This window comes from Oncorhynchus tshawytscha, linkage group LG30, assembly GCF_018296145.1.
Source record: "Oncorhynchus tshawytscha isolate Ot180627B linkage group LG30, Otsh_v2.0, whole genome shotgun sequence".
NCBI classification, from domain to species: domain Eukaryota; kingdom Metazoa; phylum Chordata; class Actinopteri; order Salmoniformes; family Salmonidae; genus Oncorhynchus; species Oncorhynchus tshawytscha.
In genome coordinates, this window is record NC_056458.1 from 45,895,023 (window position 1) to 45,910,573 (window position 15,551).

Genomic DNA, 15,551 nt, shown 5'->3' on the forward strand with positions numbered 1-15,551 from the left:
GTAGCTGAGCCCCTCCCCCCCTCCGACCGTAGCTGTAGCCCCTCCTCCTCTAAGCGTAGCTGTAGAGCCTTCTATAGCCCTTCCCCCTGGCGAGCCCAGCCCTTCCTCCTCTGACGCGTAGCTGTAGCCCCTCCCCTTCCGGCGTAGCCCTTCCCCCTCCGGCGTAGCCCGTAGCCCCCCTCCGCAGTTCTATAGCCCCAAGCGTAGCTGTAGCCCCTCCTCCTCTGAAGCGTAGCTGTAGCCCCTCCTCCTCTGAAGCGTAGAGCCCTTCCCCCTCCAAATAAACCCCCTGTAGAGCGTTCTATAGCCCTTCCTCCTCTGACGCATAGCTGTAGCCCCTCCCCCTCTGTAGAGCGTAGCTGTAAGCCCCTCCTCTGAAGCATAGCTGTAGCCCCTCCCCCTCCGAGCATAGCTATAGCCCCTCCTCCTCCGAAGCGTAGCTGAGCCCCTCCTCCTCTGAAGCGTAGCTAGCCCCTCCTCCTCTGAAGCATTCTAGCTGTAGAGCCCCTCCTCCTCTGAAGCGTGGCTGCATTCCCCCCCCCTCCGTAGAGCGTAGCTATAGCCCCTCCTCCTCTGAGCAGCTGTAGCCCCTCCTCCTCTGAGCGTAGCTGTAGCCCCTCCTCCTCTGAGCGTAGCTGTAGCCTCTCCTCCTCTGAAGCATAGCTGTAGCCCCTCCTCCTCTGAAGCGTAGCTGTAGCCCCTCCTCCTCTGAAGCTTAGCTGTAGCCCCTCCTCCTCTGAAGCGTAGCTCTAGCCCCTCCTCCTCTGAAGCAGCTCTAGCCCCTCCTCCTCTGAAGCGTAGCTCTAGCCCCTCCTCCTCTGAAGCGTAGCTGTAGCCCCTCCTCCTCTGGAAGCGTAGCTGTAGCCCCTCCTCCTCTGAAGCGTAGCTGTAGCCCTTCCCCCTCCAAAGCATTCCCTTCCCCCTGTAGCCCGTAGCCCTTCCTCCTCTGACGCAGCTGTGGCCCCTCCCCTCCGTAATGGCTTTGCTTAGCCCCTCCTCTGAAGCATGCTGACCCTCCCCCCTTGGAGGCGTGCTATGCAAGCCCCTCCTCCTCCAAGCTAGCTGTAGCCCCTCCTCCTCAGAGCTAGCTGTAGCCCCTCCTCCTCTAAAAGCTGTAGCCCCCCTCCTCTGAAGCGTAGCTGTAGCCCCTCCTCCTCTGAAGCGTAGCTGTAGCCCCTCCCCCCTCCAAAAGCGTAGCTATAGCCCCTCCTCCTCTGAAGCGTAGCTGTAGCCCCTCCTCCTCTAAGCGTAACTTAGCCCCTCCTCCTCAGAAAATAGCTGAGCATTTCCTCAAGAAGCGTCAGAGCTGAACCCCTCCCCTTCCTATACTGCCCTTCCCCCTCCATAGCCCGTAGCCCCCTATTTTAAAAGCCCCATGGAAGCGTAAGCTTTTTCCTCTAAATGCAAGCTTAGCCCCTCCTCCTCAAAGCGTCAGCTGTAGCCCTTCCCCCCTCCAAAAGCCCTTCCCCCTCCTGTCAAGCCCGAGCCCTTCCTCCTCTCCAGCTGTAGCCCCTCCCCCTCCGAAGCGTAGCCAGCCCCTCCTCTGAAGCGTAGCTGTAGCCCCTCCCCTCAGCGTGCTATAGCCCCTCCTCCTCCGAAGCGAGCTGTAGCCCCTCCTCCTCTGAAGCGTAGCTGTAGCCCCTCCTCCTCTGAAGCGTAGCTGTAGCCCCTCCTCCTCTGAAGCGTAGCTGTAGCCCCTCCCCCTCCGAAGCGTAGCTGTAGCCCCTCCTCCTCTGAAGCGTAGCTGTAGCCCCTCCTCCTCTGAAGCGTAGCTGTAGCCCCTCCTCCTCTGAAGCGTAGCTGTAGCCTCTCCTCCTCTGAAGCATAGCTGTAGCCCCTCCTCCTCTGAAGCGTAGCTGTAGCCCCTCCTCCTCTGAAGCGTAGCTGTAGCCCCTCCTCCTCTGAAGCGTAGCTCTAGCCCCTCCTCCTCTGAAGCGTAGCTCTAGCCCCTCCTCCTCTGAAGCGTAGCTCTAGCCCCTCCTCCTCTGAAGCGTAGCTGTAGCCCCTCCTCCTCTGAAGCGTAGCTGTAGCCCCTCCTCCTCTGAAGCGTAGCTGTAGCCCTTCCCCCTCCAAAGCGTAGCCCTTCCCCCTCCGGCGTAGCCCGTAGCCCTTCCTCCTCTGACGCGTAGCTGTAGCCCCTCCCCCTCCGGGCGTGGCTGTAGCCCCTCCTCTGAAGCATAGCTGTAGCCCCTCCCCCTCCGAAGCGTAGCTATAGCCCCTCCTCCTCCGAAGCGTAGCTGTAGCCCCTCCTCCTCTGAAGCGTAGCTGTAGCCCCTCCTCCTCTGAAGCGTAGCTGTAGCCCCCTCCTCTGAAGCGTAGCTGTAGCCCCTCCTCCTCTGAAGCGTAGCTGTAGCCCCTCCCCCCTCCGAAGCGTAGCTATAGCCCCTCCTCCTCTGAAGCGTAGCTGTAGCCCCTCCTCCTCTGAAGCGTAGCTGTAGCCCCTCCTCCTCTGAAGCGTAGCTGTAGCCTCTCCTCCTCTGAAGCGTAGCTGTAGCCCCTCCTCCTCTGAAGCGTAGCTGTAGCCCCTCCTCCTCTGAAGCGTAGCTGTAGCCCCTCCTCCTCTGAAGCGTAGCTCTAGCCCCTCCTCCTCTGAAGCGTAGCTCTAGCCCCTCCTCCTCTGAAGCGTAGCTGTAGCCCCTCCTCCTCTGAAGCGTAGCTGTAGCCCCTCCTCCTCTGAAGCGTAGCTGTAGCCCCTCCTCCTCTGAAGCGTAGCTGTAGCCCCTCCCCCTCCGAAGCGTAGCTGTAGCCCCTCCTCCTCTGAAGCATAGCTGTAGCCCCTCCTCCGAAGCGTAGCTGTAGCCCCTCCTCCTCTGAAGCGTAGCTGTAGCCCCTCCTCTGAAGCGTAGCTGTAGCCCCTCCTCCTCTGAAGCGTAGCTGTAGCCCCTCCTCCTCTCTGAAGCATAGCTGTAGCCCCCCTCCTCCGAAGCGTAGCTGTAGCCCCTCCTCCTCTGATGCGTAGCTGTAGCCCCTCCTCCTCTGAAGCGTAGCTGTAGCCCCTCCTCTGAAGCGTAGCTGTAGCCCCTCCTCCGAAGCGTAGCTGTAGCCCCTCCTCCTCTGAAGCGTAGCTGTAGCCCCTCCTCCGAAGCGTAGCTGTAGCCCCTCCTCCTCTGATGCGTAGCTGTAGCCCCTCCTCCTCTGAAGCATAGCTGTAGCCCCTCCTCCGAAGCGTAGCTGTAGCCCCTCCTCCTCCGAAGCGTAGCTGTAGCCCCTCCTCCTCTGATGCGTAGCTGTAGCCCCTCCTCCTCTGAAGCATAGCTGTAGCCCTTCCTCCGAAGCGTAGCTGTAGCCCCTCCTCCTCTGAAGCGTAGCTGTAGCCCCTCCTCCTCTGATGCGTAGCTGTAGCCCCTCCTCCTCTGAAGCATAGCTGTAGCCCCTCCTCTGAAGCGTAGCTGTAGCCCCTCCTCCTCTGAAGTGTAGCTGTAGCCCCTCCTCCTCTGATGCGTAGCTGTAGCCCCTCCTCCTCCGAAGCGTAGCTGTAGCCCCTCCTCCTCCGAAGCGTAGCTGTAGCCCCTCCTCCTCTGAAGTGTAGCTGTAGCCCCTCCTCCTCTGATGCGTAGCTGTAGCCCCTCCTCCTCTGAAGCATAGCTGTAGCCCCTCCTCCGAAGCGTAGCTGTAGCCCCTCCTCCTCTGATGCGTAGCTGTAGCCCCTCCTCCTTGAAGCGTAGCTGTAGCCCCTCCTCCTCTGAAGCGTAGCTGTAGCCCCTCCTCTGAAGCGTAGCTGTAGCCCCTCCTCCTCTGAAGCGTAGCTGTAGCCCCTCCTCCTCTGATGCGTAGCTGTAGCCCCTCCTCCTCTGAAGCGTAGCTGTAGCCCCTCCTCTGAAGCGTAGCTGTAGCCCCTCCTCCGAAGCGTAGCTGTAGCCCCTCCTCCTCTGAAGCGTAGCTGTAGCCCCTCCTCCGAAGCGTAGCTGTAGCCCCTCCTCCTCTGATGCGTAGCTGTAGCCCCTCCTCCTCTGAAGCATAGCTGTAGCCCCTCCTCCGAAGCGTAGCTGTAGCCCCTCCTCCTCCGAAGCGTAGCTGTAGCCCCTCCTCCTCTGATGCGTAGCTGTAGCCCCTCCTCCTCTGAAGCATAGCTGTAGCCCTTCCTCCGAAGCGTAGCTGTAGCCCCTCCTCCTCTGAAGCGTAGCTGTAGCCCCTCCTCCTCTGATGCGTAGCTGTAGCCCCTCCTCCTCTGAAGCATAGCTGTAGCCCCTCCTCTGAAGCGTAGCTGTAGCCCCTCCTCCTCTGAAGTGTAGCTGTAGCCCCTCCTCCTCTGATGCGTAGCTGTAGCCCCTCCTCCTCCGAAGCGTAGCTGTAGCCCCTCCTCCTCCGGGCGTAGCTGTAGCCCCTCCTCCTCCGAAGCGTAGCTGTAGCCCCTCCTCCTCTGAAGCGTAGCTGTAGCCCCTCCTCCTCTGAAGCGTAGCTGTAGCCCCTCCTCCTCTGAAGCGTAGCTGTAGCCCCTCCTCCTCTGAAGCGTAGCTGTAGCCCCTCCTCCTCTGAAGCGTAGCTGTAGCCCCTCCTCCTCTGATGCGTAGCTGTAGCCCCTCCTCCGAAGCGTAGCTGTAGTCCCTCCTCCTCCGAAGCGTAGCTGTAGCCCCTCCTCCTCCGAAGCGTAGCTGTAGCCCCTCCTCCTCTGATGCGTAGCTGTAGCCCCTCCTCCCGAAGCGTAGCTGTAGCCCCTCCTCCTCCGAAGCGTAGCTGTAGCCCCTCCTCCTCCGAAGCGTAGCTGTACCCTACTGAAGTTTCAAGCGTGATTCAATAGATAGATTGAGAGATGTTTTATCAACGAAGAATGGTTCAACTTTTTCAATGCTAGTTAGGGCACATTGGATGTATCAACTACTAAAAGGTAAGGCACTTTTTAATTCTGGTGCCACTCTGTTAGCTAGCTAGCTCCTCTGGTCCAACTTTAAGCCGACTCTGAAGTTCAAAGACGTTAAAAGTTTTGTCCGTAGAAGCCGCTCCTCAGTAGTTACAATTCTCTGGGCCTAATACAGATAATGCTTTGTCATCACGAGGCTCAGCACTCCAAACCAAGCCTCCACCCTCCACCCTCTCTCCCCACCTCCCCACCATTTATTTAAAAAAGTTGGTGTGGCTTATTCCGAAATGTCTATCTGCAGCCTTTGGTGGAGTATGTAACTTTCTTTAGTTTGTGTGGTTGTGCAAGTCAGTGTGTGCGAGCGCATGTGAGCATCACCCTTGATATCCTGTGAAATGTGTGGTGGAGAATTGAAGCATTCGTTTTGAAAACTCAGGTGTCCTGCTTTGATGCAACTTTACAGTTGCATCTGGCGCTCGACACTCGTCTTTCCTCACTGACCTATAGCTTGCTGCTCTATCGCACTGCATGACTGTTGAGGTCATTTAATGTAAGTTAATGTAAAAAATAAAATAAAAATGATTTCAGAGGTTTAGAAATTAAATGGAAAGGAACGATATAAACCTGTACTTATATTTTTTTTTGTCTCTGTGCTCTTCAGTCTAAGGTGCGGGAGTTGGAGGATAAGTGTCACAGCCAGAGTGAACAGTTCAGCCTGCTCAGCCATGAGCTGGAGACCTTCAGACTACAGGCTGGCAAACTGGACCTGTCTGGCTCCACCATCCTCACTAACCCCCCTCTCTGCCATCTGACCAACGGGGTGGGCCTCACCGGAGGTAACCATAGAGACCATTATTACCGTCATCACACTATTGCACACCATTGGGCAACTGTTGTTCCAATGATATCACCACAACTATTATAACCATATCATATTACCGTAATGACACTATTGCACACCATTGGGCAACTGTTGTTCCAATGATATCACCACAACTATGACAACCATATCATATTACCGTAATGAGACTAATACGTTCCACATACTCACTATTATTCCCCTCATGATATACACTTCCCATCCCAATAAATGTATATTTTCATATACATTTTATACATATATACATATACATTCATATACATTTTCATGGCCTTCGTATGCCCCCCTCGGCCTCCTTTCAAATACTACTACCGAATCTCCCTCAGACACAGTTGACCCATGTGGTCTATAGTTTATACCAAGATGCATTTTACACTGAAGATAGCTAAAGTAAAGTGTTTGTTCCAACTGTGAGTCTCCATGTAGATAGTAGGAATGTATTACATTATCCATATATCCATATATCCATCCATATATCCATCCGTCCATATATCCATCCATCCATATATCCATCCATATATCCATATATCCATCCATATATCCATCTGTCCATATATCCATCCATATATCCATCCATCCATATATCCATCCATATATCCATCCATATATCCATCCATCCATATATCCATCCATCCATATATCCATCCATATATCCATCCATCCATATATCCATCCATATATCCATCCATCCATATATCCATCCATATATCCATCCGTCCATATATCCATCCATATATCCATCCATCCATATATCCATCCATATATCCATCCATATATCCATCCATCCATATATCCATCCATCCATATATCCATCCATATATCCATCCATATATCCATCCATATATCCATCCATCCATATATCCATCCATATATCCATCCATATATCCATCCATCCATATATATCCATCCATATATCCATCCATATATCCATCCATATATCCATCCATATATCCATCCATATATCCATCATCCATATATCCATCCATATATCCATCCATATATCCATCCATATATCCATCCATCCATATATCCATCCATATATCCATCCATATATCCATCCATATATCCATCCATCCATATATCCATCCATATATCCATCCATATATCCATCCATATATCCATCCGTCCATCTATATATCCATCCATATACAGTGGGGAGAACAAGTATTTGATACACTGCCGATTTTGCAGGTTTTCCTACTTGCATGTAGAGTTTTGTCATTTTTATCATAGGTACACTTCAACTGTGAGAGACAGAATCTAAAACAAAAATCCAGTGAAAAAAAATGAATCAATTTTTATGTAATTAAGCACAGAGAAAGATGGAGACAGGAGGGTTTTTACTCCACTGTTTAATCAGCCTGGAATGACGTAGGCCTGCCTGCTTGCACTACCTTCACATCCTACTGGTCGCCTAGCAGCCTGCACACCAACCACATACCAACCACCTAGCTAACTACAAGCAGGAGAGTTGGGGTTATATGTGTGTGGCCTGGGGTGACCAGCTGTCTAGGACACTGCCTCCAGAACACGTGCTGCTGCTCGCATGGGTTCCGATCCGACCCACCGCTCATCTATTACGCTCTATCTTTCCTCTCACTCTCTCACTGTCCTACCTAATAAATATGAAAAACCAGAAATCAAATCAAATCAAATCAAATTTATTTATATAGCCCTTCGTACATCAGCTGATATCTCAAAGTGCTGTACAGAAACCCAGCCTAAAACCCCAAACAGCAAGCAATGCAGGTGTAGAAGCACGGTGGCTAGGAAAAACTCCCTAGAAAGGCCAAAACCTAGGAAGAAACCTAGAGAGGAACCAGGCTATGTGGGGTGGCCAGTCCTCTTCTGGCTGTGCCGGGTGGAGATTATAACAGAACATGGCCAAGATGTTCAAATGTTCATAAATGACCAGCATGGTCGAATAATAATAAGGCAGAACAGTTGAAACTGGAGCAGCAGCACAGTCAGGTGGAAGTTGAAACTGGAGCAGCAGCATGGCCAGGTGGACTGGGGACAGCAAGGAGTCATCATGTCAGGTAGTCCTGGAGCTCAGGTCCTAGGGCTCAGGTCCTCCGAGAGAGAGAAAGAAAGAGAGAAGGAGAGAATTAGAGAACGCACACTTAGATTCACACAGGACACCGAATAGGACAGGAGAAGTACTCCAGATATAACAAACTGACCCCAGCCCCCGACACATAAACTACTGCAGCATAAATACTGGAGGCTGAGACAGGAGGGGTCAGGAGACACTGTGGCCCCATCCGAGGTCACCCCGGACAGGGCCAAACAGGAAGGATATAACCCCACCCACTTTGCCAAAGCACAGCCCCCACACCACTAGAGGGATATCTTCAACCACCAACTTACCATCCTGAGACAAGGCTGAGTATAGCCCACAAAGATCTCCGCCACGGCACAACCCAAGGGGGGCGCCAACCCAGACAGGATGACCACAACAGTGAATCAACCCACTCAGGTGACGCACCCCCTCCAGGGACGGCATGAGAGAGCCCCAGTAAGCCAGTGACCCAGCCCCTGTAATAGGGTTAGAGGCAGAGAATCCCAGTGGAAAGAGGGGAACCGGCCAGGCAGAGACAGCCAGGGCGGTTCGTTGCTCCAGAGCCTTTCCGTTCACCTTCCCACTCCTGGGCCAGACTACACTCAATCATATGACCCACTGAAGAGATGAGTCTTCAGTAAAGACTTAAAGGTTGAGACCGAGTTTGCGTCTCTGACATGGGTAGGCAGACCGTTCCATAAAAATGGAGCTCTATAGGAGAAAGCCCTGCCTCCAGCTGTTTGCTTAGAAATTCTAGGGACAATTAGGAGGCCTGCGTCTTGTGACCGTAGCGTACGTGTAGGTATGTACGGCAGGACCAAATCAGAGAGATAGGTAGGAGCAAGCCCATGTAATGCTTTGTAGGTTAGCAGTAAAACCTTGAAATCAGCCCTTGCTTTGACAGGAAGCCAGTGTAGAGAGGCTAGCACTGGAGTAATATGATCAAATTTTTTGGTTCTAGTCAGGATTCTAGCAGCCGTATTTAGCACTAACTGAAGTTTATTTAGTGCTTTATCCGGGTAGCCGGAAAATAGAGCATTGCAGTAGTCTAACCTAGAAGTGACAAAAGCATGGATTAATTTTTCTGCATCATTTTTGGACAGAAAGTTTCTGATTTTTGCAATGTTACGTAGATGGAAAAAAGATGTCCTTGAAATGGTCTTGATATGTTCTTCAAAAGAGAGATCAGGGTCCAGAGTAACGCCGAGGTCCTTCACAGTTTTATTTGAGACGACTGTACAACCATTAAGATTAATTGTCAGATTCAACAGAATATCTCTTTGTTTCTTGGGACCTAGAACAAGCATCTCTGTTTTGTCCGAGTTTAATAGTAGAAAGTTTGCAGCCATCCACTTCCTTATGTCTGAAACACATGCTTCTAGCGAGGGCAATTTTGGGGCTTCACCATGTTTCATTGAAATGTACAGCTGTGTGTCATCCGCATAGCAGTGAAAGTTTACATTATGTTTTCGAATAACATCCCCAAGAGGTAAAATATATAGTGAGAACAATAGTGGTCCTAAAACGGAACCTTGAGGAACACCGAAATTTACAGTTGATTTGTCAGAGGACAAACCATTCACAGAGACAAACTGATATCTTTCCGACAGATAAGATCTAAACCAGGCCAGAACTTGTCCGTGTAGACCAATTTGGGTTTCCAATCTCTCCAAAAGAATGTGGTGATCGATGGTATCAAAAGCGGCACTAAGGTCTAGGAGCACGAGGACAGATGCAGAGCCTCGGTCCGATGCCATTAAAATGTCATTTACCACCTTCACAAGTGCCGTCTCAGTGCTATGATGGGGTCTAAAACCAGACTGAAGCATTTCGTATACATTGTTTGTCTTCAGGAAGGCAGTGAGTTGCTGAGCAACAGCCTTCTCTAAAATCTTTGAGAGGAATGGAAGATTCGATATAGGCCGATAGTTTTTTATATTTTCTGGGTCAAGGTTTGGCTTTTTCAAGAGAGGCTTTATTACTGCCACTTTTAGTGAGTTTGGTACACATCCAGTGGATAGAGAGCCGTTTATTATGTTCAACATAGGAGGGCCAAGCACAGGAAGCAGCTCTTTCAGTAGTTTAGTTGGAATAGGGTCCAGTATGCAGCTTGAAGGTTTAGAGGCCATGATTATTTTCATCATTGTGTCAAGAGATATAGTACTAAAACACTTGAGCGTCTCTCTTGATCCTAGGTCCTGGCAGACTTGTGCAGACTCAGGACAACTGAGGTTTGGAGGAATACGCAGGTTTAAAGAAGAGTCCGTAATTTGCTTTCTAATAATCATAATCTTTTCCTCAAAGAAGTTCATGAATTTATCACTGCTAAAGTGAAAGTCATCCTCTCTTGGGGAATGCTGCTTTTTAGTTAGCTTTGCGACAGTATCAAAAAGGAATTTCGGATTGTTCTTATTTTCCTCAATTAAGTTAGAAAAATAGGATGATCGAGCAGCAGTAAGGGCTCTTCGGTACTGCACGGTACTGTCTTTCCAAGCTAGTTGGAAGACTTCCAGTTTGGTGTGGCGCCATTTCCGTTCCAATTTTCTGGAAGCTTGCTTCAGAGCTCGGGTATTTTCTGTGTACCAGGGAGCTAGTTTCTTATGAGAATTTTTTTTAGTTTTTAGGGGTGCAACTGCATCTAGGGTATTGCGCAAGGTTAAATTGAGATCCTCAGTTAGGTGGTTAACTGATTTTTGTCCTCTGGCGTCCTTGGGTAGGCAGAGGGAGTCTGGAAGGGCATCAAGGAATCTTTGTGTTGTCTGTGAATTTATAGCACGACTTTTGATGTTCCTTGGTTGGGGTCTGAGCAGATTATTTGTTGCAATTGCAAACGTAATAAAATGGTGGTCCGATAGTCCAGGATTATGAGGAAAAACATTAAGATCCACCACATTTATTCCATGGGACAAAACTAGGTCCAGCGTATGACTGTGACAGTGAGTGGGTCCAGAGACATGTTGGACAAAACCCACTGAGTCGATGATGGCTCCGAAAGCCTTTTGGAGTGGGTCTGTGGACTTTTCCATGTGAATATTAAAGTCACCAAAGATTAGAATATTATCTGCTATGACTACAAGGTCCGATAGGAATTCAGGGAACTCAGTGAGAAACGCTGTATATGGCCCAGGAGGCCTGTAAACAGTAGCTATAAAAAGTGATTGAGTAGGCTGCATAGATTTCATGACTAGAAGCTCAAAAGACGAAAACGTCATTTTTTTTTTTGTAAATTGAAATTTGCTATCGTAAATGTTAGCAACCCCTCCGCCTTTGCGGGATGCACGGGGGATATGGTCACTAGTGTAGCCAGGAGGTGAGGCCTCATTTAAAACAGTAAATTCATCAGGCTTAAGCCATGTTTCAGTCAGGCCAATCACATCAAGATTATGATCAGTGATTAGTTCATTGACTATAATTGCCTTTGAAGTAAGGGATCTAACATTAAGTAGCCCTATTTTGAGATGTGAGGTATCATGATCTCTTTCAGTAATGACAGGAATGGAGGTGGACTTTATCCTAGTGAGATTGCTAAGGCGAACACCGCCATGTTTAGTTTTGCCCAACCTAGGTCGAGGCACAGACACGGTCTCAATGGTGATAGCTGAGCTGACTACACTGACTGTGCTAGTGGCAGACTCCACTATGCTGGCAGGCTGGCTAACAGCCTGCTGCCTGGCCTGCACCCTATTTCATTGTGGAGCTAGAGGAGTTAGAGCCCTGTCTATGTTGGTAGATAAGATGAGAGCACCCCTCCAGCTAGGATGGAGTCCGTCACTCCTCAGCAGGTCAGGCTTGGTCCTGTTTGTGGGTGAGTCCCAGAAAGAGGGCCAATTATCTACAAATTCTATCTTTTGGGAGGGGCAGAAAACAGTTTTCAACCAGCGATTGAGTTGTGAGACTCTGCTGTAGAGCTCATCACTCCCCCTAACTGGGAGGGGGCCAGAGACAATTACTCAATGCCGACACATCTTTCTAGCTGATATGCACGCAGAAGCTATGTTGCGCTTGGTGATCTCTGACTGTTTCATCCTAACATCGTTGGTGCCGACGTGGATAACAATATCTCGAAGAAGTGGCATATGTTTGCTCATGAAGTGTCTTCTTCCTCCTAGATGTGGCAGCAACTCTACGGATGGGGGCCACCCCTCACGCTGCGGGTCTCACACGCTCCCCCACCGTAAAGCACCGTGAGCTGCCCACCATCAGCCTGACCAAGTCCTCCAGCACCCCCAAGTCTGCCTCTGATACCACCCACCTCTCCCCCAAGTCAGCCGAGTCCCACCACAGCCCCCACCACAGCCTCCAGCACAGCCCACGCAGGACCAGCCCCACGCCACACGAGGTGAGAGCTCCAGCCCTGTTTCATATCATTCAATCAATACTCACAAAGGAGAATCACCACTCACTAGGGAGAATCACTGCTCACTAGGGAGAATCACTGCTCACTAGAGAGATTCACTACTCACTAGGGAGAATCACTACTCACTAGGGAGAATCACTACTCACTAGGGAGAATCACTATTCACTAGAGAGAATCACAAGAGAGAAGCATTACTCACTGGGGAGAATCACTACTCACTAGGGAGAATCACTACTCACTAGAGAGAATCACTGCTCACTAGGGAGAATCACTACTCACTAGGGAGAATCACTACTCACTAGGGAGAATCACTACTCACTAGGGAGAATCACTGCTCACTAGGGAGAATCACTGCCCACTAGGGAGAATCACTGCTCACTAGGGAGAATCACTAGAGAGAATCATTACTCACAGGGGAGAATCACTACGCACTAGGTTTAATCACTACTCACTAGGGAGAATCACTGCCCACTAGGGAGAATCACTGCCCACTAGGGAGAATCACTACTCACTGGGGAGAATCACTACTCACTAGGGAGAATCACTATTCACTAGGGAGCATCACTACTCACTGGGGAGAATCACTACTATCTAGGGAGAATCACTACTCACTAGGGAGAATCACTGCTCACTAGGGACAATCACTACTCACTGGGGAGAATCACTACTCACTAGGGAGAATCACTATTCACTAGAGAGAATCACAAGAGAGAAGCATTACTCACTGGGGAGAATCACTACTCACTAGGGAGAATCACTACTCACTAGAGAGAATCACTGCTCACTAGGGAGAATCACTACTCACTGGGGAGAATCACTACTCACTAGGGAGAATCACTACTCACTAGGGAGAATCACTGCTCACTAGGGAGAATCACTGCCCACTAGGGAGAATCACTGCTCACTAGGGAGAATCACTAGAGAGAATCATTACTCACAGGGGAGAATCACTACGCACTAGGTTTAATCACTACTCACTAGGGAGAATCACTACTCACTAGAGAGAATCACTGCTCACTGGGGAGAATCACTACTCACTAGGGAGAATCACTACTCACTAGGGAGAATCACTGCTCACTGGGGAGAATCACTGCTCACTAGGGAGAATCACTGCCCACTAGGGAGAATCACTGCCCACTAGGGAGAATCACTACTCACTGGGGAGAATCACTACTCACTAGGGAGAATCACTATTCACTAGGGAGCATCACTACTCACTGGGGAGAATCACTACTATCTAGGGAGAATCACTACTCACTAGGGAGAATCACTGCTCACTAGGGACAATCACTACTCACTGGGGAGAATCACTGCTCACTAGGGAGAATCACTGCTCACTAGGGAGAATCACTGCTCACTAGGGAGAATCACTGCTCACTAGGGAGAATCACTACTCACTGGGGAGAATCATTACTCACTGGGGAGAATCACTACTCACTAGGGAGAATCACTACTCACTAGGGAGAATCACTACTCACTGGGGAGAATCACTGCTCACTATGGAGAATCACTACTCACTAGGGAGAATCACTACTCACTAGGGAGAATCACTGCTCACTAGGGAGAATCAACTCACTAGGGAGAATCACTACTCACCAGGGAGAATCACTAATCACTAGGGAGAATCACTATTCACTAGGGAGAATCACTACTCACTGGGGAGAATCACTACTCACTAGGGAGAATCACTACTCACTAGGGAGAATCACTGCTCACTAGGGAGAATCACTGCCCACTAGGGAGAATCACTGCTCACTAGGGAGAATCACTAGAGAGAATCATTACTCACAGGGGAGAATCACTACGCACTAGGTTTAATCACTACTCACTAGGGAGAATCACTACTCACTAGGGAGAATCACTACTCACCAGGGAGAATCACTAATCACTAGGGAGAATCACTATTCACTAGGGAGAATCACTACTCACTGGGGAGAATCACTACTCACTAGGGAGAATCACTACTCACTAGGGAGAATCACTGCCCACTAGGGAGAATCACTGCTCACTGGGGAGAATCACTACTCACTAGGGAGAATCACTTCTCACTAGAGAGAATCACTGCTCACTGGGGAGAATCACTACTCACTAGGGAGAATCACTACTCACTAGGGAGAATCACTACTCACTAGGGAGAATCACTGCTCACTAGGGAGAATCACTGCCCACTAGGGAGAATCACTGCCCACTAGAGAGAATCACTACTCACTGGGGAGAATCACTACTCACGAGTGAGAATCAGTACTCACTAGAGAGAATCACTACTCTCTAGGTAGAATCACTGCTCACTAGGGAGAATCACTACTCACTAGGGAGAATCACTGCTCACTAGGGAGAATCACTACTCACTAGGGAGAATCACTACTCACTAGGGAGAATCACTACTCACGAGGGATAATCACTACTCACTAGAGAGAATCACTACTCACTAGGGAGAATCACTGCTCACTAGGGAGAATCACTGCCCACTAGGGAGATTCACTGCTCACTGGGGAGAATCACTACTCACTAGGGAGAATCACTACTCACTAGAGAGAATCACTGCTCACTTGGGAGATTCACTACTCACTAGGGAGAATCACTACTCACTAGGGAGAATCACTACTCACTAGGGAGAATCACTGCTCACTAGGGAGAATCACTGCCCACTAGGGAGAATCACTGCCCACTAGGGAGAATCACTACTCACTGGGGAGAATCACTACTCACTAGGGAGAATCACTACTCACTAGAGAGAATCACTGCTCACTTGGGAGATTCACTACTCACTAGGGAGAATCACTACTCACTAGGGAGAATCACTACTCACTAGGGAGAATCACTGCTCACTAGGGAGAATCACTGCCCACTAGGGAGAATCACTGCCCACTAGGGAGAATCACTACTCACTGGGGAGAATCACTACTCACGAGTGAGAATCAGTACTCACTAGAGAGAATCACTACTCTCTAGGTAGAATCACTGCTCACTAGGGAGAATCACTACTCACTAGGGAGAATCACTACTCACTAGGGAGAATCACTACTCACTAGGGAGAATCACTGCTCACTAGGGAGAATCACTGCTCACTAGGGAGAATCACTACTCACTAGGGAGAATCATTACTCACTGGGGAGAATCACTACTCACTAGGGAGAATCACTACTCACTAGGGAGAATCACTACTCACTGGGGAGAATCACTGCTCACTATGGAGAATCACTACTCACTAGGGAGAATCACTACTCACTAGGGAGAATCACTACTCACGAGGGATAATCACTACTCACTAGAGAGAATCACTACTCTCTAGGTAGAATCACTGCTCACTAGGGAGAATCACTACTCACTAGGGAGAATCACTACTCACTGGGGAGAATCACTACTCACTAGGGAGAATCACTACTCACTAGGGAGAATCACTGCTCACTAGGGAGAATCACTGCCCACTAGGGAGAATCACTGCTCACCAGGG

The 15,551-nt window shown here is 49.9% G+C and overlaps 1 protein-coding gene across 1 annotated transcript in view; it reads left to right on the forward strand.

The window, feature by feature from the left end:
- The window catches only part of LOC112229071 (peripheral-type benzodiazepine receptor-associated protein 1), a 257,664-nt gene that overhangs the window by 151,641 nt on the left and 90,472 nt on the right, over nucleotides 1-15,551 (forward strand). The window contains 2 exon segments of the mRNA XM_042309192.1: nucleotides 5,460-5,634; nucleotides 11,850-12,079. Of these exon segments, the coding sequence (XP_042165126.1) occupies nucleotides 5,460-5,634; nucleotides 11,850-12,079 (405 nt within the window).